The sequence below is a fragment of the Erinaceus europaeus genome, chromosome 17, assembly GCF_950295315.1.
Source record: "Erinaceus europaeus chromosome 17, mEriEur2.1, whole genome shotgun sequence".
Lineage (NCBI taxonomy): Eukaryota > Metazoa > Chordata > Mammalia > Eulipotyphla > Erinaceidae > Erinaceus > Erinaceus europaeus.
In genome coordinates this window covers 40,695,894-40,723,505 of record NC_080178.1, presented here as the reverse complement: position 1 = coordinate 40,723,505, position 27,612 = coordinate 40,695,894, and the positions used below count along the sequence as shown (strand labels likewise).

Here is a 27,612-nt window from a genome sequence, read left to right as displayed (position 1 = left end):
ACCAGGTGCATCACTGCCTGGTCCCAGGGTGAGCCTGTTAGAACATAGAATTTTCATACCTGAAGCCTCACAGGCTAACATATCAATCAATAGTACCACCTTATGTCAGAACGAAGAAGTACTCTGGTCTCTTCCTCAAAATAAATAAATAAATAAATACCTCTTTTAAAAATTAAATAGTGGAAAAGGAAGGAAAATCTGTGCTGTCCAATCTAAAAACGTACTAGCTACCTGAGAATGGAATCTTGATTTCTTCCATCTTTGATTACTTGATATGTGTAATTTCAATTTCTTGCTACCTTGTTACCTAGGGACAAATTTCTTCCTGTCTTAATCAAATACCTCATCTTTAAAATTGATAGTATAAAAATAATTAATATAAGATAATGCAAAGCTTAAGGCACTGAACATAATAAGTAGTGAGATAACAAAAATACATCTTTAGGACTGTAAAGATAGCTCTGTGATTGCATGCTCGCTCTCTCTCTCTCTCTCTCTCAAATTTATTTGAAAAAGAATCAAGAGTAAACTTATTGAGGAAATAGAACATAACTCCCCAAAGGAAAGTTGTTTCTGAAAAGGAGGAAAAAAAAAACAAACATGCAACAGACTTTCATACCCTAGGCCCCAGAGATCACAAATTCAACCCCCAGCAGTACCATAAGCAATACTGACCTCTCACTTGTTTTTCTCTTGCTCTCCCTCTTTCTCTCAGAAAGTAAACAAGTCTTTTTAAGATTTATTCTGGACATGAGATAATCTGAAAAAACACATTTGATATATTCAATATTTTCCTTAAAGATGTAGAATTCAATTTATCATAATCACAGAAATCTTCTGAAAGGACATACTAAAGAGAGTTTTTTTAAAAATTTGTTTATATAAAAAAGAGACATTAACAAAACCGTAGCCTAGGAGGGGTACAACTCCACACAATTTCCACCACCAGATCTCCATATTCCGTACCCTTCCCTAATAGCTTTCCCATTCTTTATCCCTCTGGAAGTATGGACCCAAGGTCATTGTGGGTTGCAGAAGGTGGAAGGTCTGGCTTCTGTAATTGCTTCCCCACTGAACATGAGCATTGACTGGTTGATCCATAGTCCCAGTCTGCCTCTCTCTTTCCCTAGTAGGATAGGTCTCTGGGGAAGCAAAGCTCCAGGACATATTGGTGGGATCATCTGTCCAGGGAAGTCTGGTTGGCATCATGCTGGCATCTGGAACCTCCTGGCTGAAAAGAGAGTTAACATACATACAAAGCCAAACAAATTGTTGAACAATTATGGACATAAAGGCTGGAATAGTGCAGATGAAGTGTCGGGGGATACTCACTGCAGACTATTGTGTACTTTTGCTTTCAAGTATATATTTTGCTCTAGTTTATGGATATGTGTGAACATATACTCTATCTCAAGGGACCTGGTCTATATCTAGGTCTTGGGACTTTGTTAGGAAGTGAACTGCCTAGAATGGAATTAGAGAATCCTATGAAAGGAAAGGTCTTACCCAAGTGATGAAGCTGAAGGGTTGTCATTCCACACCTGAAGTCTCTGGACACAGTCTGAAGTGAAGCATACTGAGGTGGCACTCACTGTGTTGATTAGGTTGAAGTTGGCAGAAGCAATATTATTTGATATGAATTGAGAGCAGCATGCAGGAAAGTGGGCCCCACCCTAAAGTTCCAGGACTATGGGGCAATACAGGCTCTATAGTGGAAATATGAGGTTCCTGCTGTCTTAGGGTTCAAGAAGACAATGGATAGTTATTGTTATCATCACATTATTTGGTAATTGGGTTAACTTTGAAAAGTCCCTTTGTTAGGGTTTGCTGTATAATACCTAGCATCTTGTATATAGCTGTGCCACCAGTTGCTTCTGTTCTCCCTGGTCTAGGCTTTTGATAGAGTCAATATATCAAAGACTCAGCCTATGAATTGAAATGACTCAGGCTGTGCTTTAAAAAGTTTGAGACATATAATCAATTATTCCCCTTTCATATTAATTAAATAGTGATTTATATGACTACAGTTTAATAGGAGTGTACATAAACACCATTCCCACCACCAAAAGACTGTGTTCCATCCCACTCACCCACCTCCACCCCCGCCGCTCCGGGAAGCCGAATGTCCACCCTCCCTCTCACAACAGGGTTTTTACTTTGGTGCCCTACACCAAATTCAGTCATCCTGCTTTGAGTTTCCCTTTCTGTTCTTCTTTCTCAACTTTTGTTTATGAGTGGGTTCATCCCATACTCATCTTTATCTTTTTGACTTACCTCACTTAACATAATTCCTTCTAGCTCCATCCAAGATGGGTCAGAGAAGGTGGGTTCATTGTTTTTAATAGCTGCATAGTATTCCATTGTGTATATGTACCACAGCTTTCTCAGCTACTCATCTGTTATTGGGCACCTGCTTCCAGGTTTTGGCTATTATGAATTGTGCTGCTATGAACATAGGTGTACACATATCTCCTTTTGATTAGGCATTATGGAGTCCTTGGAATATATCCCCAGGAGAGGAATTACTGGGTTATATGGAAGGTATATGTCTAGCCAGACTGCTCTCCAGAGAGGCTGGACCAATTTACACTCCCACCAGCAGTGTAGAAGGGTTCCTCTGTCCCCACAGCCTCTCCAGCATTTGTTGCTGCTGTCCTTTTTGATGTATGCCATTCTCACAGGAATGCGGTGGTATCTCAATGTTGTCTTTATTTGCATTTCTCTTGCAATCAGCAACCTGGATCAGTTTTTGATATGTTTGTTAGCCTTTTGAATCTCCTCTGAAGTGAATGTTTTGTTCATATCCTCTGCCCATTTTTGAATGGGGTCATTTGCTTTTTTAGTGCTAAGTTTGCTGAGCTCTTTGTATATTTTGGTGATTAGTCTCTTGTCTGATATATGGCATGGGAAGATCTTCTCCCATTCTGTGAGGGGTCTCTTTGTTTGTGTGATAGTTTCTTCGGCTGTGCAGAAGCTTTTCAATTTCATGTAGTCCCATTGGTTTGTTTCTGCTTTAGTCTTCCTTGCAATTGGGTTTGTTTCATCAAAGATGTCCTTGAGGTTTAGGTGGGAAAGTGTTCCACCAATGTTTTCCTATGTGTATTTGATAGTTTCTGATCTAACATTCAGGTCCTTGATCCATTTGGAGTTGATGTTTGTTTCTGGTGAGATAAGGTGGTTCAATTTCATTCTTCTTCATGTTTCAAACCAGTTTTCCCAGCACCATTTATTGAAGAGAGCCTCCTTCCTCCATTTAAGTAATTGGGCCCCCTTATCAAAGATTAGATGTCCATAAGTGTGGGGGTTTAGTTCTGGGCTTTCAATTCTGTCCCAGTGTTCTGTGTGCCTATTTTTGTTCCACTACCAGGCTGTTTTGATGATGATGGCCTTATAATATACTTTGAGATCTGGGAGTGGGATGCCTCCATTTCTGTTTCTTTTCTTCAAGATGGTTTTGGCGATTCTAGATGTTTTCTGGTTCCAGATAAATGATTGTAGATTTTGTTCTATTCTCTTAAAGAAGCTTGGTGCAACTTAGATGGGCATCACATTAAATGTTTATATGGCTCTGGGGAGAATATTCATTTTCATGATATTCTTCTAATCCATGAGCATGGGATGTCTTTCCATTTCTTGTTATCGTTTTCTATTTCCTTGGTGGGGAGAATACAGGTCCATGAAGGATGGTAAATGACATAGTGGGGGTTGTATTGTTAAATGGGAAACTGGGAAATGTTATGCATGTACAAACTATTGTATTTACTGTTGAATGTAAAACATTAATTCCCCAATAAAGAAATAAATTAAAAAAAAATAAGTAGGAGGAGGGAGAAGGGGGAGATTGCATAGAAGAGGTAGAGTGAAACAAGTTCCTCTCATAATGGATAGGACACCTAGTCACCTATCAATGGAAAAATACACTAAAAGTTAATTTGGTCAACCTGAAGGATGGGGGGAAAGGGACACACGTATATATAATAGTGATCATAAAATAGAACAGAGTAAAAAACCCTGTTAGTCTGCAGCTTGGATGGCTCCCCATTGGCTCAGGCAGCCTGAATAAAGACAGCCAATTGTTAATAAAACAACAAACAAAGAAAAAAAAATCCTCCAGGTAGTCTTTCCCAGGCAGGGGTGAGGCTCTGATTGGTCAGATATTTTGTCACTCACACTAACTTAGAAAGAAAAAAAGAGAGAGAAGGGAATCAGAAAGGAAAAGGATTGGATTCACACCCCTGGTGAGCCAGGAATCTTGGTACAGAAAAAAGCTCAGTGGGGAGCTTGCTAGTAGTAGCTCTCCAGCCCCTGGGGTCTGGTTATGGGGTGGGGGGAAGGGGTGCACTTCAGAAATAATAAAAAAATTCCTTTCTTTTTTCTCTGTTTTCTAACCCAAATTGAGTTATAGTCACCTTGGTGTCATACTTAGGACCCCTTACTCACCGTCCTGCTGACTGCCCAGTATCCTACCCTATCCAGCACTTGTTGTTGGAGCTCACACCAGCAGCTGCCTCCAAGTTGTCATCTTGGCTCTGCCTCCAGGAGAAGACTTTCAGTTACTGTTTGACAGAATAGAACAATGATATATGGATTACATACCATCAATAAACTTCTAGTAACCCCTGAGTAAGCAGACCATCTGGTTTAGGAACAAGGCAGTGTGTCAGGGAGTGCAGGGTCCTTGTGAGGCAGGGATACTGACTGGGGGGGGGGGAAATCCTGGGGGTCATTTCCCTCCTTGCTTGATCTCTGGTAGAGAGAGACTAACAGGATGGTCATGCCCTCCAGGCATCCATTTTTCAATGGAAGGTCCCACCATGCTCAATCCATCCTCACAATTCCCTACAACTCTGGCACGTTTGATGCTGGGGATTGAACTCAGGACCTCATGCTTCTAAATCCAATGCTATTGTAAATTATTAAAAGGAGGTTTGGGGGTAGAGGGGGCTGCTGTGGAGGCGCATAAAAGGAATCACAGCGGGAGCTGGGAACTGGTTTAAGCAATACATGGTTTATTAGGGTGAAACAGTAAAAGGCAAAATAAGCACTTATTATCAAGGGTTAAGTGTATGCTAGATCTATAAAGTCTGAATATGGTTGTCAAAGTGTAGTCCCATAAGATAAGCTCTGGTAAAGGTTGCTCATGACTGTAGGAGGCTCTAAAAGTTTACTGGCTAGCAGTCACATGTGTTCAGTTCCCAGGAGGATTAGACATGGTGGATGGATGCCTGGAGCATCTGCCGAGGTGCTTCTGACCAGAAGCCACAGCCAAAGAGGCTCACGTGCTCAAAGTCCCTTGCTTTTATACATTCCCTTCTCTGAAGCACCTCCCCAGAGTGACATCATTTGTGTGCTAACAGTCCCAAATTCCTGCTAGGGTCACCACACAATGCTCTAGCCACTGTACTATCTATAGCTAGGTTGCTCAGTAAATATTTTGGGGTTCCATTTAATTGGCTACAAATACTAGACAGAGTCATATGAAGACCTTGTAAGAGAAACCACCTAACGATATTCAAAGTTTGAAACAAATGGTATGAAAAAACATTTACCAGGCAAACACTAAGCAAAATAAGTATGGTGTACTTGTGAGGTGAGAGTTATTTGTTTATTAAGCTAGTGTTCAAACTCAGTGCCTAAAGTAGTCAAGGCATGTACTTTATCACAGAGCCACTCCCCTTGCTCATTCTTTTTCTGAAAGGCCAAAGCCTTTACTGCTCTCTAATGTGGTGCTGAGAATTGAACCCATGGCTTCATGTGTGTAAGTTGTGATATTTTGCTGATCCACTTCTGTAGCCCCTCATATAGATATTATTATTATTATTATTATTATTATTATTTTATTATTGACAAAATAGGCTTTAAGGAGAAAACATTTCATGGCTGAAGATGAGCATTCTTCTTAGTATTAAAAGCATTTAGATATTTTAATAAACAGTAGATATTGGCAAATGATAATCCAACAAATAGTTTGTCCCCATTACATAAAGAAATAATAAAAACTCAAAAGCAGATAATTAAGGGAATATGAATAAACATTTCTCCAAGGAAGACTCACAGATGACCAGCAGACATGTGAAAAGATGTTCATCATCCATTATTACTAGGAAATTCAGATAAGGCCACAATTAGACATCACTATATGATTCTGAAAAAAGGCTACTATCTAAAAGACAAGAAGCAGCAGGTGTGGGACAGGAAGGAAACCCAGGTGTGCAGTTGGTAGAATATAAATTGATGCAGCTACTATGTAAAAACAGCGTGGATATTCCTCAGAAAATGAAAAATAGAAATTCCATACAATTCAGTTACCCCACTTTGGCAGAATACAAAAATGCCAAATTTGAAGAGGTAAATGTATCCCCATGTTCATCTTATTCTTTACAGTATGTACACACCCAACAGAATAGTACTCAGCTTTTTAAAAAATTACAGTGTGCCTGCTTCGCCATGTTGGACAACCTGGATTCCAACCCAGGGCCCAGCACACTGGCAGAAGCTTTGGTGCTGTGGTGTCTGTCCCCCATTCCTATCTATCTCTTTTTATCTTAAAGTCAGCCTGGAGCTGTGCCACCTCAGTGACAACAATAAAATTTATGGACAGCAAAATAGCTCACTTGGGTAATATACTGTCATGTATGCAACCCAGGTTCGAGCCTGGACCCTACTGAATTGCAGGAAGCTTCAGTACTGTGATCTCTCTTTCACTCTCCCTTCTTTCCATCTTTCCCTCTCCCTTTATTCCTGTCCCTCTCTGCTTCTTTGTCTTTGTCTATTTGAAAAAGTGAATCTGGAGCAGTGAATTGCCACTAATTTAAAAATTAAATTCTATCAAGGGCTGGTGAAATAGTTCACCTAGGAAAGTGCTTGCTGTACCCTGTGTGCAACCCAGCTTCAAGATCCCAGCTCCCACAACACTGGAGGGAATCTTCAGTGTTGTGATATCTCTCTGTCTCTGTTTATCCCTTTCTATCTGAGAAGAAAATTCAACCTGGAGTGGGGAGCCATTGTGTATGTATACCACTACTGTATTTATTTGAAGTAAATATTTCAGAGTGTTAACACAGGTCCATTCCTTGGCCTGAATGTGATTTCCCAGACATTGCCTTCATAAATTTTCTTTTTTCTTTTTTGTTTTGGCCTCCAGAGTTATTGAGGGCTTCATGCCAGCACAACATATCCACTGCTCCTGGTGGCCATTTTTTTTCCATTTTGTTAGATAAGACAGAGAGAAATTGTGAGGAGAAGGAGGAGGAGATAGAGAGGGGGAGAGAAGGACACCTGTGGACCTGCTTCACTGCTTCTGAAGTGATCCCCCCTGCAGGTGGGGAGCCAGAGAGGCTCAAACCCAAATCCATGCACAGATCCTTGTGCTTTGTACTATGTGCGCTTAACCCGTTGTGCTACCATCTGGCCCCCAATATTTGTTAATCTGTACATCTACATTCTGTGCATTTTCTTATTCTATACTTAAAATTTTTCCTACTGGCTTCAAATTCCAGGTACTTATCCAGTATACAAATAGAAGAGAAAGAGATTAGTTTGATGGAGCCAAGTCTCAGGAAAAGAGACTTTACAAGTGGCAAAGCAGGTCAGCTGATGTCTCTCTTTCTCTCCTACACCCTATCTTCCACATCCCTCTCAATTTCTCTCTGTCATACCCAATAAAATGGAAAAAATGGCCTCAAGGAGCAGTGGATTCATTATGCCGGCAACAATAACCCTGGAGGTGCAAAAAAAAAAAGGGGGGAGGAATAGATTTAGTAGGGGCCTCTTAGGACTGAGAGAAAGAATGTAGAGAGAGGATACATATAAATGTATCCTTAGATTTAGAGGAGAAATTAAAAGAATTTAGATTTCTATTGTTATGATATGGACAGTATAATCACTTACTGAGCACAAATCTGAGAAGGACTAGGCATTGGGAGGCAAAAATTAACAGCATTTGTTCAAATCTAAATAGATATTTAAGTTTTAATGTAAATATTAAAATTGAGACTAATTGGGGGCCAGGCGGTAGCGCAGCAGGTTAAGTGCACATGGTGCAAAGTGCAAAGGACCAGTGCAAGGATCTGGGTTCTAGCCCCTGGCTCTCCACCTGCAGGGGGGTCAGTTCACAAGCGGTGAAGCAGGTTTGCAGGTGTCTTATCTTTCTCTCCCTCTCTTTGTCTTCCCCTCTTCTCTCCATTTCTCTGTCCTATCCAACAACACAATAGCAACAACAACAACAATAAACAACAAGGGCAACAAAAGGGAAAAAATGTCCTCCAGGAACAGTGGATTCATATTGCAGACACCAAGCCCCAGCATTAACCCTGGAGGCAAAAAAAAAATTGGGGGTCGGGCAGTAGCAGCGGGTTAAGTGCACATGGTGCAAAGTGCAAGGACTGGCGTAAGGATCCCGGTTCAGGATCTCGGTTCGAGCCCCCAGCTCCCCACCTGCAGGGAAGTCGCTTCACAGGTGGTGAAGCAGGTCTGCAGGTGTCTATCTTTCTCTCCCCCTCTCTGTCTTCCCCTCCTCTCTCCATTTCTCTCTGTCCTATCCAACAATGAATGACATCAACAACAACAATAATAACCACAACAAGGCTACAACAACAAGGGCAACAAAAGGGGGGGGAAATGGCCTCCAGGAGCAGTGGATTCATGGTGCAGGCACAGAGCCCAGCAATAACTCTGGAGGCAAAAAAAATTTTGAGGATAATTAAAATTGACATAAAACATCATTTAAAAATTTTTCTCAATGGTTAGCTTGACTCTTAGCTATATAATTTTCAAAATTCTGTTCTTTACAATGTCATGATAGTATTTATATCTAGGTGGGCCATTTTTGTAGCAAATAATTTCTTTTTGACACTAATGATCATGCTAACTACATTTTTCTTTCTTGTTCAGGTCATGTATGGAGTGTTAGTCTTCACATTAATAGTTCGATCTATTTATATTGTTACATGGTAAGTAGTTTGAATTGGCAACGTTTTTATATTTGTTTATTTTCCCTTTTGTTGCCCTTGTTTTTTATTGTTGTAGTTATTGTTGTTGATGTCGTTAGATAGGACAGAGAGAAATGGATAAAGGAGGGGAAGACAGAGGGAGAGAGAAAGAGAGACACCTGCAGACCTGCTTTACTGCTTGTGAAGTGACTCCCCTGCAGTTGGGGAGCCAGGGGCTCAAACCGGGATCCTTACACCAGTCCTTGAACTTTGCGCCACATGCACTTAACCTGATGTGCTACCGTCCAACTCCCGCCAATGTTTTTAGAGAGCATTAGAACATAGAGATCTATCATCTGGATTAAAGTAAAATATAAAACCCAATTTCAATAAGGATATTGATAGAAAATTACCACCCAGCATGTATTACCTTTCTTAGAAGGAATGATAGTTCCTAAATTGCTAATAAGTATCATGTGGAATCAAAATTTCTAAAGTTGAAGAAAATTGCAGAAAGGTTTGTATAATGGTTTCCTTTTTGAATGTTAAAACAATAGTATTAGTATATTAAGGGTCTTAAATTCCTACAATTAAAACATTATGTTTCTCAGACTACCTTACTAGAGAACTCCTTCTCAATGATGACTTTTAAGAATCTGGTAAGCACACATATTACAATGTACAAGGACCCAGGTTCAAGCCCCCTGTCCCCCCACCCCACCTGCAGGGAAAAAAGCACCACAAGTAGTAAAACAGTGCTTCAGATGTCTCTCTATCTCCCTCTTCCCCCTCAACTTCTCTTTCTTTCTCTCTCTCTCTCCATACATGTATATATGTATATGTGTAACATTTTAAATAAAGATTATGAGTTAATGAAGATCAAGTAAATATTCAGGAGTACCTTACACAGGCCATAGAACAGGTGCTCAATAAATACATAGTAGTTATAGATTTATTGTTACTTTTTTTCAGCTAAATTTTTAGGGTAATTAGAGAAATACATGACATTTGTATAAAACAAAAATATCCCTCATACCCTTTACCAGTGTCCTCCAAACTATAATGCAAAGTTATATCTTGCAAAACTTTAGTATAGTATCACAACCAGGATTTAACAGATCAGTCACCAGAAGGATCCCTGTGTTGCCCTTTATAGCCACACCCACTTCCCCCATTTACCTCCTGTTTCCTGTACTTAACCCCTGGGAAGCTCTTCTCAGTCCTTCATTTATTTTTCTTTTTTCGTTCATTTTCTTTTCATTTCATGAATGTCATATAAATGGAATCAAACAGTATATATAACCTTCAGGATCAGCCTGATCTCATGCAGCTTAAGTCACTGGAGGTTAACTGTAAGCCCCTGTGTGTGTCTATAGTTCATTTTTTTTTTATTGCTGAGTATGTGTATGATATTTATGTGTCACAGCTTAGCAATTCAACTATTGGATAATACCTGTTTCCAGTTTTGACAATCATGAATAAAACTGCTATGGACATTTGTTGATAATTTTTTTGTGAATATATTTTCCTAGGTAAATGTCAAGTGGAATTGCTAGGTTGCACAATACTTATTTAGTTTGCCTCAAAACTGTGAAACTAGGGGGCCAGGTGGTACCACAACGGGTGAAGCACACATGGCACAAAGCGCAAGGACCCATGTAGGGATCCTGGTTCAAGCCTCCGGCTTTCACCTGCAGGGGGTCACTTCACAAGCAGTGAAACAAGTCTGCAGGTGTCTTTCTCTCCCCTCTCTGTCTTCCCCTCCCCTCTCCATTTCTCTCTGTCCTATCCAACAACAATGGTAGCAATGACAATAACAACAACGATAAACAACAAGGGCAACAAAAGGGGAAAAATAGCCTCCAAAAGCAGTGGACATGTGGTGCAGGCACTGAGCACCAGCGATAACCCTGGAGACAAAAAAGGAAAACAAACAAACAAAAACTGTGAAACTATTCTCCAGAGTGACTTTGTCATTTTACATTTCCAAAGGAAGTATATGAGTGACCTTATTTCTCTAAGTTCATACTAACATTTGGTATTTTAGAGGATGTAACAGATAGGTTCTCTTTATATCTTGACAAAACCTTTTTCTTCTCATGAACATGATGACTTCAAGTTATAATTATTGTGTGACTTGACAGAATGTCATTTTGCTTTGCTTTTCTTCCCACAGGGTTTACCCTTGGCTTAGAGGACTGGGCTATACCTCCCTGGGCATATTTCTATTGGGATTTGTATTATGGAATGTAGATAACATCATTTGTGATTCACTGAGGTAAGATGCACTTCTAATGCTTGGTAAATATTTTGGAGGCAGCCTATGAAGTATATTTTCACATACATATAAAATTATTAGTTCCCTGAAAAGAATTTTTGATGTTCAGTAAACATAGACTCTGGGAATACTTGTTTAAGTAACATAAACATTTGTACCTAGGAATTGTTCATATCATCTGTAGGAACTTTTTGTGTATCACAGACTGTATATTAAGTCAAAAGTTGACTACATCTTTGAAGTCTGTCTAATCTGCTTTCTTGAATAACTGTGAATGATTTGTACTAAAACATAAAGTGTACACACACGTTTGCACATCTTCACATTATTTTTTAAGGCAAGTGTTTCCTTTTTTATATTCTTTTTTAAAATATTTATTTATTCCCTTTTGTTGTCCTTGTTGTTTTATTGTTGTAGTTATTGATGTCATTGTTGGATAGGACAGAGAGAAATGGAGAGAGGAGAGGAAGACAGAAATGGGGAGAGAAAGACAGACACCTGTAGACCTGCTTCACTGTTTGTGAAGTGACTCCCCTGCAGGTGGAGAGCTGGGGCCTCAAACTGGGATCCTCATGCCGGTCTTTGCGCTTTGCACCACCTGCACTTAACCTGCAGCACTACTGCCTGACTCCCAGGCAAGTATTTCTTTTACCAATTTTTAAAAATTTATTCCCAGAGATCAAACTCAGAGTCTTAGTCATGTGTTCTACTGGGCCTTTCTGGTTTGTTTGTTTTTTGTTTATTTTTGTTTATTTATTATTATTTTTTTTGATCTGGGAACGCAGTTCCATCTTTATTGAGCGGGAATGCAGTTCAGTCTGTTTCTTTTTTTTTATTTATTTCTTTATTGGGGAATTAATGTTTTACATTCAACAGTAAATACAATAGTTTGTTCATGCATAACATTCCTCATTTTTTTGTTTATTTTAATGAGGTAGAGACAATGTAAAACACTGTTCCACTATCCATAGAGTGAGTTCTAATTCATTTTTTCTTTTTAATTAATTAATTATTGGACAGAGAGAGAAAATTAGGAGGGGGAAATAGAGAGGGGAAGAGATAGAGAGACACCTGTGGCCCTACTTTACCACTTGTAAAACTTTGCCTCTACAGGTGAGAACCAGGAGCTTGAACCTGTGTCCTTGAATACTATAATGTGTGTGATTAACCAGGTGTGTTAATCTACCTGGCCTCTAATTCAGTTTTTTACTCCTGTGCAATGTGGTGTGCTGTGACTGAATCCAGGACTCCATGTGTACAAAGCTAGTGCTTACTGTTAAACCATCTCTTCCAGGCATCACCTTTTGCCATCTAGTCAGAAGACATGTATTGGCTACAGTGTAAACTGTAGACTTAAGTGTCTATATCAGTACCTAAGATAATGTCACTGAGACACTATCATTCTGGACCTTAGTTCAACTTTCACTGTTTTCTTCCCACCAAAGGAGACTAGGAAATAGTCTCCTTGCCCTATTCTCTCCACCAGAGAACCCTAGTATCTCCCTGAGAACATTGGTATGTTCAGAACCCCCACTAGAACCTTAATATTGCTGTCATCTCCTTCTGGGTAAGAGCCATTAACAGACAAAATCAATTTCTTGCCCCTGATTTTTCCATGTTAATTTTGTAGCCAGACACTTTACTGCATTGCATAATAATTTCCAGAAGCTTTCTGCTGGATTCTTTCCTTTTCTTTCCTTTTTCCTCTCCTCTCCTCTCCTCTCCTCTCCTCTCCTCTCCTCTCCTCTCCTCTCCTCTCCTCTCCTCTCCTCTCCTCTCCTCTCCTCTCCTCTCCTCTCCTCTCCTCTCTCTCCTCTCCTCTTCCCTCCCCTCCCCTCCCCTCCCCTCCCCTCCCCTCCCCTCCCCTCCCCTCCCCTCCCCTCCCCTCCCCTCCCCTCCCTTCTCCTGTTTGTCTCCAGGGTTATCACTGGGGTTTGGTGCCTGCACTACGAATCTGCTGCTCCTGGAGGCCATTTTTTTTTCTCATTTTTGTTGCCCTTGTTGTTGTTGTTATTGGATAGGACAGAGAGAAACTGAGAAAGGAGGGGAAGGCAGAGAGGGGGAGAGAAAGATAGAGACTTGCAGGCCTGCTTCACTGCTTGTGAAGCGACCCCTCTACAGGTGGCGAGCCAGGGGCTTGAACCAGGACCCTTATGCTTCACTCCATGTGTGCTTATTAGCCTGCTGCCTGGCCCCCTCTGCTGGGTTCTTTAGGTTTTTCTATGTATACTATCATTCATCTACAATCACTGGGGTTTGGTGCTGGTACTATGAATCCACTGCTTCTGGTGACCTTATTATTATTATTATTATTAGATAGGACAGAAATTCAGAGAGGATGAGGAGACAGAGAGAGGAAGAGGAAGATAGACACCTGCAGACCCTCTTCACCATTTGTGAAGCGTTCCCCTTGTAGGTAGGGAGCAGGAACTCGAACCTGGGTCCATGAGCATATCCATTGCACAGTACTATGTCTGCTTAGCCAGGTGTGCCACCTCCTGGCTCATTGATTCCTTTCTCTTGCTTGATTGCTACGGCGAGAACTTCCAATACTATGGTGAAGAGTAATGGTGATAGTGGGCAGCCCTGTCTAGTACCTGATCTGAGTGGTAATGCTTTCAGCTTCTCCCTGCTGAGTATAATGTTGCCTGTAGGTTTGCTGTATATTGACAGTACTATCTTAAAGAATTTTCCATCTATTCCCATTTTTTTTGTAATTTTTTTTATCATGAAGGGATGTTGAATTTGTCAAAGGCTTTCTCTGCATCTATTGAGATAATAATGTAGTTTTTGGTTTTGATTTTATTGATATGGTGAATCACATTGATTGACTTACATATATTGAATCAGCCTTGCATTCCTGGGATAAATCCCACTTGGTCTTGATGAACAGTCTTTTTAATGTACTGCTGTTTCGGGTTATCTAGGATTTTATTCAGTATTTTAGCAACTATGTTCATTCAGTAAACACCAGAGAAATCCAAAATATCATGTGATGCTTCTATGAACAACTAAATGCCACCAAGCTAGAGAACCTAGAAGAAATGGAAGAATTCCTAGACACATATAACCTTCCAAAACTGAAACAAAAAAACCTAAATGGACCAGTCACAGACAAAGAAATTGAAACAGTCATCAAGAACCTTATCAACAATAAAAGTCCAGGGCCAGATGGCTTTACAAATGAATTCTACAAAAACTTCAGGAAACAGTTAATATCTCTACTTTTATTATTTTTATTATTATTATTATTATTTTCCTCCTCCAGGGTTATTGCTGGGCTCGGTGCCTGCACCATGAATCCACCGCTCCTGGAGTCCATTTTTCCCCCCCTTTTGTTGCCCTTGTTGTAGCTTCGTTGTGGTTATTATTATTGCCCTTGTTGAGGCAATTCGTTGTTGGATAGGACAGAGAGAAATGGAGAGAGGAGGGGAAGACAGAGAAGGGGAGAGAAAGATAGACACCTGCAGACCTGCTTCACCGCCTCTGAAGCGACTCCCCTGCAGGTGGGGAGCCGGGGGCTTGAACCGGGATCCTTACGCCGGTCCCTGCGCTTTGCGCCACATGCGCTTAACCCACTGCGCCACCGCCCGACCCCCAATATCTCTACTTTTAAAGCTCTTCCAAAAGAGCAAAGACACAGAAATATTCCCTTCTACCTTCTGTGAAATCAACAGCACCCTGATACTGAAAACAATTTCTTAAGAGATGGCTATTGACTCAAAAATTCAAGGGCTGCCTAGAAAAATTAAAATGATCTGACATTGCATAATTCCCTCCTCTAATAAATAAGAAAAGTATGTTACAACTTGAATCAGAAATGTAGAATTTGAAAGCCAGCTGAGTGACATGGGCAATTCACTAATTGCTCTAAATAGGTTTCTAATCTAAAGTGACGCTAATAATGCCCACCATAAAGACTGAAGCTGAAATGAAATAATAGGTACACTAGGAATACAGACAATGGAGTGCTCTTCTAAGATGATAGGTAGGGGAAGTATGTGTCTAGTTTCTCATGTAAATAGCTAATTAAATCAGTCTTTCCCAAACTGTTTCTGGTAACACTTGTTCAGTAAGGTGTTAATAAGATAGTACTAGGTGGGGGTAAATAGCATAATGGCTATGCATGCCTGAGGCTCCAAGGCCCCAGGTTCAATCCCTACCCTCCACCCTACCCCCCCCACCACCACCATAAGCCAGGGCTGAGCAGTGCTCTAGTTAAAAAAATAAAATAATGATGGTTCTATGCTGATGAATAGGTTCCTAGAAATAATGACAATAGACACTTGTAAGACTTTTCCAAAGCCTATAATTTGCTTATACAAACAATACAGAGCTTAATGTGAGAAGTAAACTATATTAAGATTCCCCTCTTCTTTCATTTTCTCCTTTTTCTTTTTTATTGCCCCCAGCGTTATCAGGTCATCATTATGCGTTGGTACCAGCACTGCACATCCATCACTTCTAGTGGCCTGACCTTCCTTCCTTTTCTTTTTTTCTCTTTCTCTATTTCTCTGTTTTGTTTGATGGTTCAAAGAGAAACTGAGAAAGGAAGGGGAGATAGGAGGAAAGAAAAAGATAAATACCTGCAGACCTGCTTCATGGCTTATGAAGCATCCTGCCTGCAGGTGGGCATCAGGAGCTTGGACTTGGACTTGAGTCCTTGCATTTAGTAATGTGTGTGCTCAACCAGGTGCTCCACTGCCAGCAGCCTCCCCCACACACACACACGCACTCGAAGTTATTTTCAACACAGTCATTTCTTTATGGGACTATTTTTTAAAATTTCTTTATTGGGAGATTAATGTTTTACATTCGACAGTAAATACAATAGTTTGTATATGCATAACATTTCTCAGTTTTCCATATAATAATAAAATCCCCACTAGGTCCTCTGTCATCCTTTTGCAGGACCTGTACTCTCCCATCCACCCACCCCAGAGTCTTACTTTGGTGTAATACACCAACTCCAGTTCAGGTTCTACTTGTGTTTTCTCTTCTGGTCTTGTTTTTCAACTTCTGCCTGAGAGCAAGATAGTTCAAAATATACTTTAGAGAACATATACCACACTTAGGAAAATTATATAATTAGCATGTTTGAGAATGCCATTTCAAAGTGTTTTTCCTTACAGGAACTTTCGAAAGAAGGTGCCACCTGTCATAGGCATCACCTCACAGTTTCATGCATGGTGGCATATTCTAACTGGCCTTGGCTCTTATCTTCACATCCTTTTCAGGTAGGAAATAAAGATATGTTTAACCTAATATTATGTCTTTCTTTTTCACTTCTTTTTAAAAATGGAAATAACCTTATTTATACATGTTTCAGGTGTACATTAAAAAGCAACTTGTCTGTATACTGCACTAAGTTCACACTCTCAGAGGCTAATATCATTGACACCTTTTGTGCACTTCACCAATCCTCTTCTAGCCCCTTCCCCTCAGTAATCACTCATTGGTCTTATAGTCTAGAAGTTTGTTCTATCTTATATAACAGCTTATCCTTTAGGCTTCTCTGCATACTACCCCTGAGTGAAAGCCTATAGTGTTTGTCTTTCTCCATCTGACTTATTTCACCCAGCATAATATCACCAGGTCCATTCATGTTGTTGCAATTTCGTCTTTTTTATTGATGAGTAGTACTTCATTGTATAAATATGCTATATCAGCTGCCTTCCTGATTATCTCACATGTATTATTGTAATCCTTGTAAAGCTAGTAAACCCACTTCCCACTTCCAAAAGACACTACAGATGGTTCCTGACTCACAATGGTTTGACCTCCAGTCTCTCACTTTTTTTTTAGGGTGTTTTTGCTTTCTTTTCTTTCTTCTTTTCTTTTTTAAATCTATTGGAGGATTAATGGTTTACAGTTGACAATAAAATACAATAATTTGTACATGTATAAAATTTCTCAGTTTTCATAACAATTCAACCCCCTACTAGGTCCTTCTCTGCCATCATGATCCAGGACCTGAACCCCCAGCCCACCCCCATCCCAGGGTCTTTTACTTTGGTGCAGTACACCAACTCCAGTCCAAGTTCTGCTTAGTGTTTTCCCAATCTCTCACTTTTTTTCCAAAGATTTTTAAAAATACTTATTTATTTATTCCCTTTTTGTTGCCCTTGTTTTTATTGTTGTTGTAGTTATTAATGTTGATGTAGTCGTTGTTGGATAGCAGAGAGAAATGGAGGGAGGAGGGGAAGACAGAGAGGGGGAGAGAAAGATAGACACCTGCAGACCTGCTTCACCACTTGTAAATTGACTCCCCTGCAGGTGGGGAGCAGGGGCTCCAATCTTTCACTTTTAAGAGGAGCGAAAGTGGGGAGTCAGACGGTAACACAGTGGGTTAAGCGTACGTGGTACAAAGCACAAGGACTGGCGTAAGGATTCTGGTTCAAGCCCCTGGCTCTCCACCTGCAGCGGATTCACTTTACAAGCGGTGAAGCAGGTCTGCAGGTGTCTATCTTTCTCTCCCCCTCTCTGTTTTCCTCTCCTCTCTCGATTTCTCTCTGTCCTATCTAACAATGACAACATCAATAACAACAACAATAATAACTACAACAACAATGAAAAACAAGGGCAACAAAAAGGAAAATAAATTAAAATAATAATAATAAAAAGAGGAGCAAAAGTGACACACACTTAGTGGAAACTGTACTTGAAGTTTTGATCTTTTCCTGGATTGGGGATATGGTGGAGCAATATTCCCTCAAGATTCTGGGCTGCGGCTGTGAGCTGCAGCTTACAGTCAGCCACACAGTCCTGAGGTGAACCACCTTTATGTTTCCAACTTCTGGTGTAGTATTCAAGCAAATTAATGAGATAGTCACCACTTCATTAGTTAGTATATTTTTGTGTTCAGTGAGTTTGCCCAACTATAAGCAATGTGAATGTTGTGAGTACTTTTAGGCTAAGGTAGGAGCTGATGTTTGATAGATTGGTATATAAAATGCATTTTTGTCTTAAAGACATCTTCAACTTACTTTGAGTTTACTGAGATATAATCTATTGGAAATCAAGGAAAATAAGAATTTTAATTTTAATCTTTTTCTTTTTTTTTTTTTTTGTGGCCTCCAGGGTTATTGCTGGGGCTCAGTGACTGCACTACAAATCCACTGCTCCTAGAAGCCATTTTTCCCACTTTGTTGCCCTTGTTGTTAATCTTGTTGTTGTCATTATTATTGTTTTTGTTGTTGTCATTGCTATTGTTGTTGTTGGATAGGACAGAGAAAAGTCAAGGGGGGAGGGGAAGAGAGAGGGAGAGAGAAAGATAGACACCTGCAGACCTGCTTCACTGCTTGTGAACTGACCTCCCTGCAGATGGGGAGCTGGGGGCTCAAACTGGGATCCTTACTCCAGTCCTTGCACTTTGCGCCATGTGCACTAACCCACTGCACTACTGCCCGACCCCCCATAAACTTTAATCTTGACTGCCATGAAGCTTCAAGGATGAAAATAAGTCATTATCTGTATGATCAAGCAAACGGGTTGCTCCCTACTAAACTACAAATGTCTTGAGGTCACAATCTGAGAATTGATTTTTTCTTTCTCTTAGTTGATCTTTTTAAAAGATCTTCTAAATTTATTCTTGTGTACTATGTACCAGAGCACTGCTCAGCTCTAGTTTATGGTGGTGCAAGGGATTGAATCTGGGACTTTGGAGCCTCAGGCATAAGAGTCTGTTTTGTCTAACTGTTGTGCCACCTCCCCTGCCCTCATTTCTCTCATTTAACTTCCTGCCAACTGTCCTGTGCTGAGTTGGCATTCAAAAAAGTGATTGTTAAGTGAGCAAAGTATATATCAGTGTTGCTTTTTCTTTGTGTGTATATGTGTTTATACACATGCACTGGCACTGTGATTTAATTTGATGGTAAGTTTGCACAAATTAAAATCTAATATGAAAAGCTTTCCTCTTTCTCTTTCAGTATATATACAAGAACACTTTACCTGAGATACAGGCCAAAAGTGAAGGTAAGTTTACTTCCATGATGTGTGTGTGTTTGGGGAGAAGGTTTTGGGAGGGTGGGCTGGAGGTAGAAGAGTGTGGAGTGGTGGTACAGAGTGCAGGCTTTGGAACCAGAGGCCATGAAATCTTAATGAAGTCTTCTTTTTTTTTTTTTTTTAATTGGGTGGTTAGTGAATTGCAGCACAGTGTTAACACATAGTCTTAATCTCTCATCTCCCTGTGATAGGTGTCTGCAAAACACTCTCACTCCCAACCTAGGTCCATTTACACCATCATGCACTAGGACACCAAAGCCCCTCTGTCCCATTCTTTTCCTTCCCTCTCTAGAGTCCTTTGCTTTGGTGCAATACACCATATCCAGTCCAAGTCTCATTGTGTGTTTTTCCTTTCTGTCCTTGTTTCTTACATTCCACCTATGAGTGAGATCATCCAGTATTTATCCTTCTCTTTTTGGTTTATCTTACTTAACATGATTCCTCCAAGTTTTATCCAAGATGAGGCTAAAGAGATGACTTTGTCATTTTTAATAGCAGAGTACTATGCCATTGTCTATATACACCACAACTTTCTTAGTCACTTATCTGTCAGTAGGCTTAAAGAGCAGGAACCTGCCCAGATCTGCTTAGCAAGATAAGGAAAAAAAAAAGCGATTTTTAACTACTTTGCAGAGTTGTTTTAAGGATCTGAAATGGCTAAAATGCCCAACTCCATACTTGACAAAATAAGTGCTTAATATAATTAAATAAATAAAAGTAACTTTTGAGATCTAGTGAAAATCTGGAAGAATATACTATGCTCAGGCTACTCATTCCTAGACAAACATTAGCAAACACTGTAGTCATAACCCATGAGTTAAATTCTTTTTTCAGTATTTTTTTTTTCATGAGTGAGACCAGAGCACTGCTGAGCTCTGGCATATGGTGGTGCTAGGAATCAAACCTGGGGCCTTTGGAGCCTCAGGTATGCAAATCTGGTATACCACTACATTCCCCCCAGCCCATTTGTCATTCTTTTTCAGGAATAACAGGTCAATTTTATCTTTTTTTTCATTTTGTCCTAATTTGTTTCCAAACAGTTTCTCTTTGGAATCTGGCCAGTGATCCTCTTTGAACCTCTAAGGAACCACTGATGAATTATTTCACCAAGGCAACAAAAAGCACCTACCATAGGCCTGACCAAATGAATAAGGATACACTTACAGATCTACACATTCAAACATATCATCATCATCATCGCAGCAAAGGAGTCACTGTTTCTGACTAATGCTGCCAGCCACAGAGAGATTAAAGAATGAGGCTTGTTGGGTGTTTAGCTCGTGTCTTTAACTCATTTGTTCTCTTCAACCTCACTTTCACCCCAAGTTGTTTGTTTGTCTATTTTTTTAAGCAAACATGCTATGTATGTATATATTGCAAATGCTGGGAAATTGGGGTTTTTCTTACCATGTTAATAGTTTGTGCTGATCATAGGAAATTAACCTTCATCTCTCTTTTGATCACATTTGTATGTGAATTATTCTTTTGTTAGTATTTAAGTGGTGGGAACAGTCAGCTGAGAACTAGTAAAAACCCCTACCAGGTGGCTAGCTGAGAGTGCCCAAATAGCTGTGTCAGCATCTATTGTTATCATATTAACTTTATGGATGGATGTCCTGGATAAAAAAGCTGTCTTATGTTTGGGAACTGTTCTGCCTTTGAGCTAATTGGGGTGTCATAAACTAACTCAGACCTGCCACTGGGTTCTTTAGTTGCCACTGATAGGCAGGGAGCTCTGGGGTATTTGGCCACAGCCAATCAGAGTGGAAAACTTGTGGGAAACTCTCTGAGGTCCATGCAGGTCCCTGTAGGCTGTTGTCCCTCCAGGGTGGTTGCTCTGTTTCCTTTGACCTTTACATATCTTTAAGTTGTCATTGCTTTCATGGCTAGGTGAACATAAATAGTAGTCTAACCTACCCATATTCCATCCTGCTATTATAATTTATTTGAAGTTATCAGTGAGTGTCATTACATATGCTCTGACTTTTAAAAGTACACAGTTATTTTGTAGTTTTCAGAGATACTATAAATGGATATGCCAAGGGAAATGTGTCAGCTTAACTAGAATTAAAATGATTAGAAACCTGTTTGTATAGAGTTTAGAATAACTATGCCTTCATTTTTAAAAGTAATAAATAGAAGGGGAGATAGTAACTCTAACATACTTGAACTTACAACAGAACTCTCCAAAATTAAAGTGCTGAGAAATGGTAATGACATCTCATCATAAGGCAGCTAGTTCTAATTTGGATGTGAAGGTATGACTAATGGAATCGTTTTCCAAAGGTAAATTGTACCTGGGGTAAAATCCTGATCTGACCCACCTGTCACCATATATGTAGCTGTATACCATGTAGCATTTTTTTTTTAACTTTTTCCTCCTTTTATATGCTACTATAAAATTCAAATTGTGTTTACCATATGGAGATATTACCTCAGATTAAATCCTGAGTTACAGCTTCAAGAGGAAGTTTTTCATGTGAAGATATACAGTACTTAGGTCATTTTCCCAGTATTCAGTGTATTGCCTTGGTAAAAATTTAAAACTATTTCAAAAAAGTGATTGCTAAGTGAGCAAAGTATATATTTCAGATTTTATTGTTTTACTTCTCCTAATGGTTTTAGCTTTAGGGAAAGTACTATTTTCCTTTCTTTAACATGCCAACATCCAAATAAGCTTCCATGTAGTTTACTTCTGATACTCCAGCAAGAAAAATAGTTGTCAAAATAGAAATCTTGAAAAACTTTTGTTGTGTATCAGGACAGTATGAAATTAAAGAATTCCAGCACTCAGCCTGTAAGACCAGTCTTTCTTTTGCCACAAGATTCTGACTTCTGGCCATATTTATGTTCAGCTACCTAGACTACTAGCTATCTGCCATTTTTTTAATGAGTTCACTTGATCTACACCACTCTCTGTATATAGAAACAAAGGCACATCCTTCATGATAATGCTGCTAATTATCATTAGATTGAGGCTCTGTGGTTCTAAAGCCAGGTTAGGGTTGGAGAGCACACTCTGGCCCCATGCTTTCTCAGAGCACTTTGTTAAGTGAGTGACTCAATTACTACCCTTGTTGAACAGAATCGTCCAGCACCTCCTTGGGAGAAACATCTATACACTGGTTGACCTGTCACACTGGCTGGTTTCTCACAGACCATAGTTTCTATCTTGAAAACTCAGAACACAAGTTATTTTTAACTGTTAGCAGAAAGCAGAGACTAAATTCAGGCTCTTTAATTTCCCTGGTTAGTTTGTTCCTTACTCATGGTTCACTTTAAGGCTCTGAGTAACACATTCAGGCTGTATACTTGTGCCATATCAAATATCTAAGTATTTTAAAAATTACTGCTAACATTGATGGTGTTGCTAAATTGTCTCTATTTCATTGGCTTTAATGTCTTTCCTTCTAGGTACTGTGGTGAGCGTTACATGCTTTTAACATTACTACCCTCCTTGTTCTCTTTATTTTCTTGGAAATCTTCCTATTAACTAGAGTATACCAAACCAAAAAAAAAAAATCTGTAAGAAAATAGTATTTTCTGAGGAAGTAGAAGAATCTATTCTTTTACTTGCACATTTTAATATCCTTTCTAGGCTGCCATTTTCACCCAGGGATATTGAAAATTATTAGACTATATTTTTAAAGGAAGATACTGTGAATGGTGGTTGTGGGGCTTTATGGGTATGTAGGTTGTATCTTCACTTGGTGCTTTTGTGAAGCATTGCTTTAACCTAAAGAGATCTCTTTTATCTTTTTACTATTATGTAAATTGATCATTAACAGGAGAAACATCCATTTTTGAAAAATCTACAGATGAGAACCCCCAATAGTGATGTTTAGTTTAGCAGAATTAGATCAAATATTAAGATCTAACCATAATGCAAAATTTCTAGGATATGTTGATCTGGTCTTCCCCTACACGAAGAGGGTTTTTCCTATGCTAAGTACAAGAGCTGTGCATCAAGAAACATTAAAGGGACCAAAAGTTTCAGGTATGCAATTTATGAAAAGTCTTTAAATGCTTAAAAAAGTTTGTGCTATGTTTTAATGCCATCACCTTCAGAATTTGGCCAATGCTCCTTAAAGTGTGTAACAAATTGTTGATGGTTTTCTTATAAGTCCTGTAAATTTTCTTTTACTTCGCTCTTGAAAAAAAAAAGATTTGTTAGTCATTTTGGCAGATTTAGTTCTCAGTTCCATCTTTCCATGACAGGAGGAATTCTTTCAGTCCTGCATTTACTACTAGATAAACAAGTTTTAAAACTAATGTTTTAAAGAAAACCAGCTATAAGATTGGAATTTACAATAATATGGCTTTTTGCAGATCTACCTCCGTCTTACATTTTCCATCATATCAGTGTCATAATTCATTTCTTCATGTCTTGTTTTTCAGTGTCTAAAGTTATAGCTTGTTCACTATGCTGTAGCCATTTGAAAATAACAAGTAAAATTTGAACAATGTTGTTTCATAAACTGTTGCACTTCCTTATTTATTTTATTTATTGTCACTGGGGTTATCGCTTGGGCTCAGTCTTTCTCCCTTCTTCCTCCTCCTCCTCCTCCTCTTCCTCCTCCTCCTCCTCCTCTTCCTCCTCCTCCTCCTCCTCCTCCTCCTCCTCCTCTTCTTCTTCTTCTTCTTCTTCTTCTTCTTTCTGTTTTATTTGATAGGACAGAGTGAAATTGAGAGGGGGAGTAAGAAAGGGGATACTTGAAGCCCTGTTTCACTGTGAAGCTTTTTCTCCCAGCAGGTGGGGAGCTTGGGCCAGAACCTGGATCTCTGAGCATGGCTATTGCAGTTCCTTAAAAATAGGAAAATTCTTCTATAAAGTCTTAACTTTAGTTGCTAGATGGGAAGAAGTTTCTGGTATTATTCAGGTTTTTATGTGAGCATGCCACTGGACTTATTTTTCCTCCTGAGAAGGAAAAACTTGTACTCTACCTTCTCATGACTAATTATTTGAGAGGACTTTGACTTAAATGGACAAAAGGAAAATTAACAAGAGAAAATGCACATCCTTTATTCCAGTATAGATAGGGTAGTTAAGAGAAAAGTATGACTCAAGGAAACAGAATTTGTGACTTGTATGTCATCTTATATTTGGTTTGTTTTACCTAGAGACATACAGAGAGACCCGGGCACACTCAGTCATATACAGTGCTAGAGCTCAAACCAGACACAAAAGCCATGTGTACTACCCTCTGAGCAACCTCTCCAGCATGCCTTCTTAATAGAGGAGGGGAAAGAGAAATTAATGAAAAAGCAAATAACTTTCATGGAAGATAAATGAGAAGCTGAGAAGACAGCAAGCATATTGGTTATAGGAGAGACTTTCACACTGAGGCTCTGAGATTCTAGGTTCAATCCTCAATCAATCATAAACTAGAATTGAGCAGTGTTCTCCTCTCCTCGTCTCCCTCTCAAGTAAAATATTAAGAGAAAGACAGATAGAAAGGTACAGAGAGAAAAACCAGAACACTGCCCAGCTCTGGGGATTGAACCTAGGTCCTCAGAGTCTCAGGCATGAGTGTCTTGTGCATAACCATGCTATTTCCCTAGCCCTCATCTTTCTTTCTGTCTTCTCTATATGTTATTAAAATGAAGAAGAGGGTAAATGATCCCTTAAGAATAAAATAATAAAATTGGATCAGAAGTAAATCAAATAGAATCTGAAATAATAAAAGATAAAATATTGGGAGTCGGTCGGTGGCGCAGTGGGTTAAGCGCACGTGGCGCAAAGCGCAGGGACCGGCGTAAGGATCCCGGTTCGAGCCCCCGGCTCCCCACCTGCAGGGGAGTCGCTTCACGGGCGGTGAAGCAGGTCTGCAGATGTCTATCTTTCTCTCCCCTCTCTCTCTGTCTTCCCCCCCTCTCTCCATTTCTCTCTGTCCTATCCAACAACAAAGCAACGTCAACAATGGCAATAATAACCGCAACGAGGCTGCAACAACTAGGGCAACAAAAAGGGGGAAAAATGGCCTCCAGGAGCGGTGGATTCATGGTGCAGGCACCGAGCCCAGCAATAACCCTGGAGGAAAAAAAAAAGATAAAATATAAAAGATTAACAGAACTAAGAGCTTATTATTTGAAAGGATGAAGAGAATGGATAAACCCTGCTCTAGGCTCACCTAGTTAAAAAGCCATGATAAAAGGGATCATAGAGGTCAAGTTAACAGCTGATGATTCTGCAGACATACATATGATCATAATATTCTCTTATGGTGTCTGATGGAATGGAAGGTTATCGTGGGGATCATGAATCAGAAGGATAAATGTTTAAATAGCTATCTTACCTAGGGAAATTTATAAATTCAGTACAATTCCTATAAAAATTCCAATGGCATTCATCAAACTAATTGAATAACCAATCCTAAAATTTGTATAGAACACCAAAGATCACAAATAGCTGAAGCTATCCTGAGAGGAAAAAGAGGGGGGAAAAAAGAGGTATCTGGTCCCTGACTTTAAACTATACTACAAAAACAATAGTAAACAGCATAGTATTGAAGCAAAAACAGATACTCAGACTAATGGAATAGAACAAGAGAGCCCAGAAATAAACCAATACATACAGACATCTAAAATATGACAGAAGAGCCAAGATCATACAATAGGGTAAAGTGGTCTCTTCAACAAATAGTGTTGGGGGACAGGTGGTGGTGCACCTGGTTGAGCACCCAATGTTACAATGCACAGACTTGGGTTAAGCACCCAGTCCCCACCTGCAGAAAGAAAGCTTCAAAGTGGTAAAGCAGATCTGCAGGTGTTTCTCAGTCAGTCTCGCACTCTATCTCTCCCACCCTTCCTCTTGATTTCTGGCTGTCTCTATCCAATAAATAAATAAGGATAATAAAAATTTTTAAAAATAGTATTGGGAAATTGGACAGTCATACATAGAAAATGAAACTAGTTTATTACCTAATAATCTACACCAAAATTAAAGTGATTTAAAGACTTGAATGTTGGACCAGAAGCTATATATAGAAGAAATCAGGTAAAACACTTCTAGACCTTGGACATATTTGGAAACTCAACTCCATTGGCAAGGGAAACAAACAAACAAAAAAAGGAAACAAATGGACTACATAAAATTAAAGAGGTTTTTCTGGGCCCATGAGGTGGCACAGTGCTGAACTTGGAAACATGAGGTTCTGAGTTCAATCCCCAGTGTTCCATGTGCCAGAGTGATTCACTGATTATTTCTCTCTCTCCCTGCCTTATGTTAAATAAAACCTTTAAAGAAAAAAAAATTGAAGACCTTCTAATTTCAAGAAATTTTCACAATGATTAAAAGACAATATAGCAATCAGGATCAGATATTTGTACATCACACATCTGACAAGGTATTGTTACTGAAATATATATATGAAGAATTCATACAGTTCAACAACAATTTAAAACCCAATTTAATATATATAATCTCCAAAGAAAGACAGAGATGAGGTACACACTTTACTATGAAGAAGGACCTGGGTTCAGGAACTCAATCCCCTAGCTTCAAGAGTGGTGGAGTAGTAAGACAGGTGTGTCTCTCTTTCCTCTATCTTTTTTTTCATCTTCTTTATTTTCTCTCTTGTTTCTTACCATCTACCAGAAAGAAAAAAAAATGGACTCCAGTAACAATTGAATTATCATGCAGACACCAACCCCTCAGCAAGAACCCTGATTAGAAAGAAAAAAGAAAGACATGTCATGGCCCATAGACATGAAAAAAATGTTTCACATCACTTATTAGAAAAATACAAATTAAGGCTGCAATGAGATACCACTTCACACCAGTGAGAATGGCCTACATCAAAATAGTTGGAAACAAAAGTTGGCAAGGATGCAGAGAAAAAGAAACTCTGTTGTATGGTTGATGGGGATACACTAATTTGAAAGGATATATATATATATCCCTGTGTTCATAGCTGCACTATTCACCGTAGTCAAGGAAGAGAAGAGGCTTTGATGCCCATCGACAGATGACTGTATAACATAGAGTTAGGGGATATATACTCAGTGGAATACTACTCTGCAATTAAAAAAGATGAGATTGTATCATTTGAGACAACACGGATGGAACTGGAGGTGAGTATGCCAAGAGAAATAAGTAAAGAGTTGAAAGACAACTATGAAACAGTTTTACTTGTATATAATATAGATAGCAAATAAATTTGCAAAAAAGAAAAACAACAACCAAATTGTCTCCTAGATTTTGTGATGACTGCAGTGATTATGGGGAAAAAAGGAGACAGGAAACAGGAGCTCTGGTGGTTGGTACAGTGAGTTGTACACTCAAGTTTAATGGGTCTGAAACTACTCCTGAAGTCTTGTCATCTGTATACTATTGTTAAAGCATATGTAATAAAAATATAAATAAATAAATGAAAGAAAAGTGATTAAATAACACCTCCC

General features: G+C 39.3%; 1 protein-coding gene across 6 annotated transcripts in view; it reads left to right on the top strand.

Annotated features, from left to right (window-relative positions):
- Nucleotides 1-23,537, top strand: part of ACER3 (alkaline ceramidase 3) — a 99,366-nt gene extending 75,829 nt beyond the window's left edge. For 5 of the 6 annotated variants that reach the window (XM_016191135.2, XM_007529692.3, XM_060177411.1 and 2 more), the window contains 5 exons: nt 8,893-8,951; nt 11,107-11,208; nt 16,341-16,445; nt 19,137-19,182; nt 20,253-23,537. In XM_016191135.2, coding sequence (XP_016046621.1) covers nt 8,893-8,951; nt 11,107-11,208; nt 16,341-16,445; nt 19,137-19,182; nt 20,253-20,306 — 366 coding nt within the window. In that variant the 3' untranslated portion in view covers nt 20,307-23,537. The remainder of the gene's footprint in view (nt 1-8,892; nt 8,952-11,106; nt 11,209-16,340; nt 16,446-19,136; nt 19,183-20,252) is intronic. The other variant, XM_016191133.2, reaches the window with a different exon arrangement.
- Nucleotides 23,538-27,612: the final 4,075 nt, after the last annotated feature.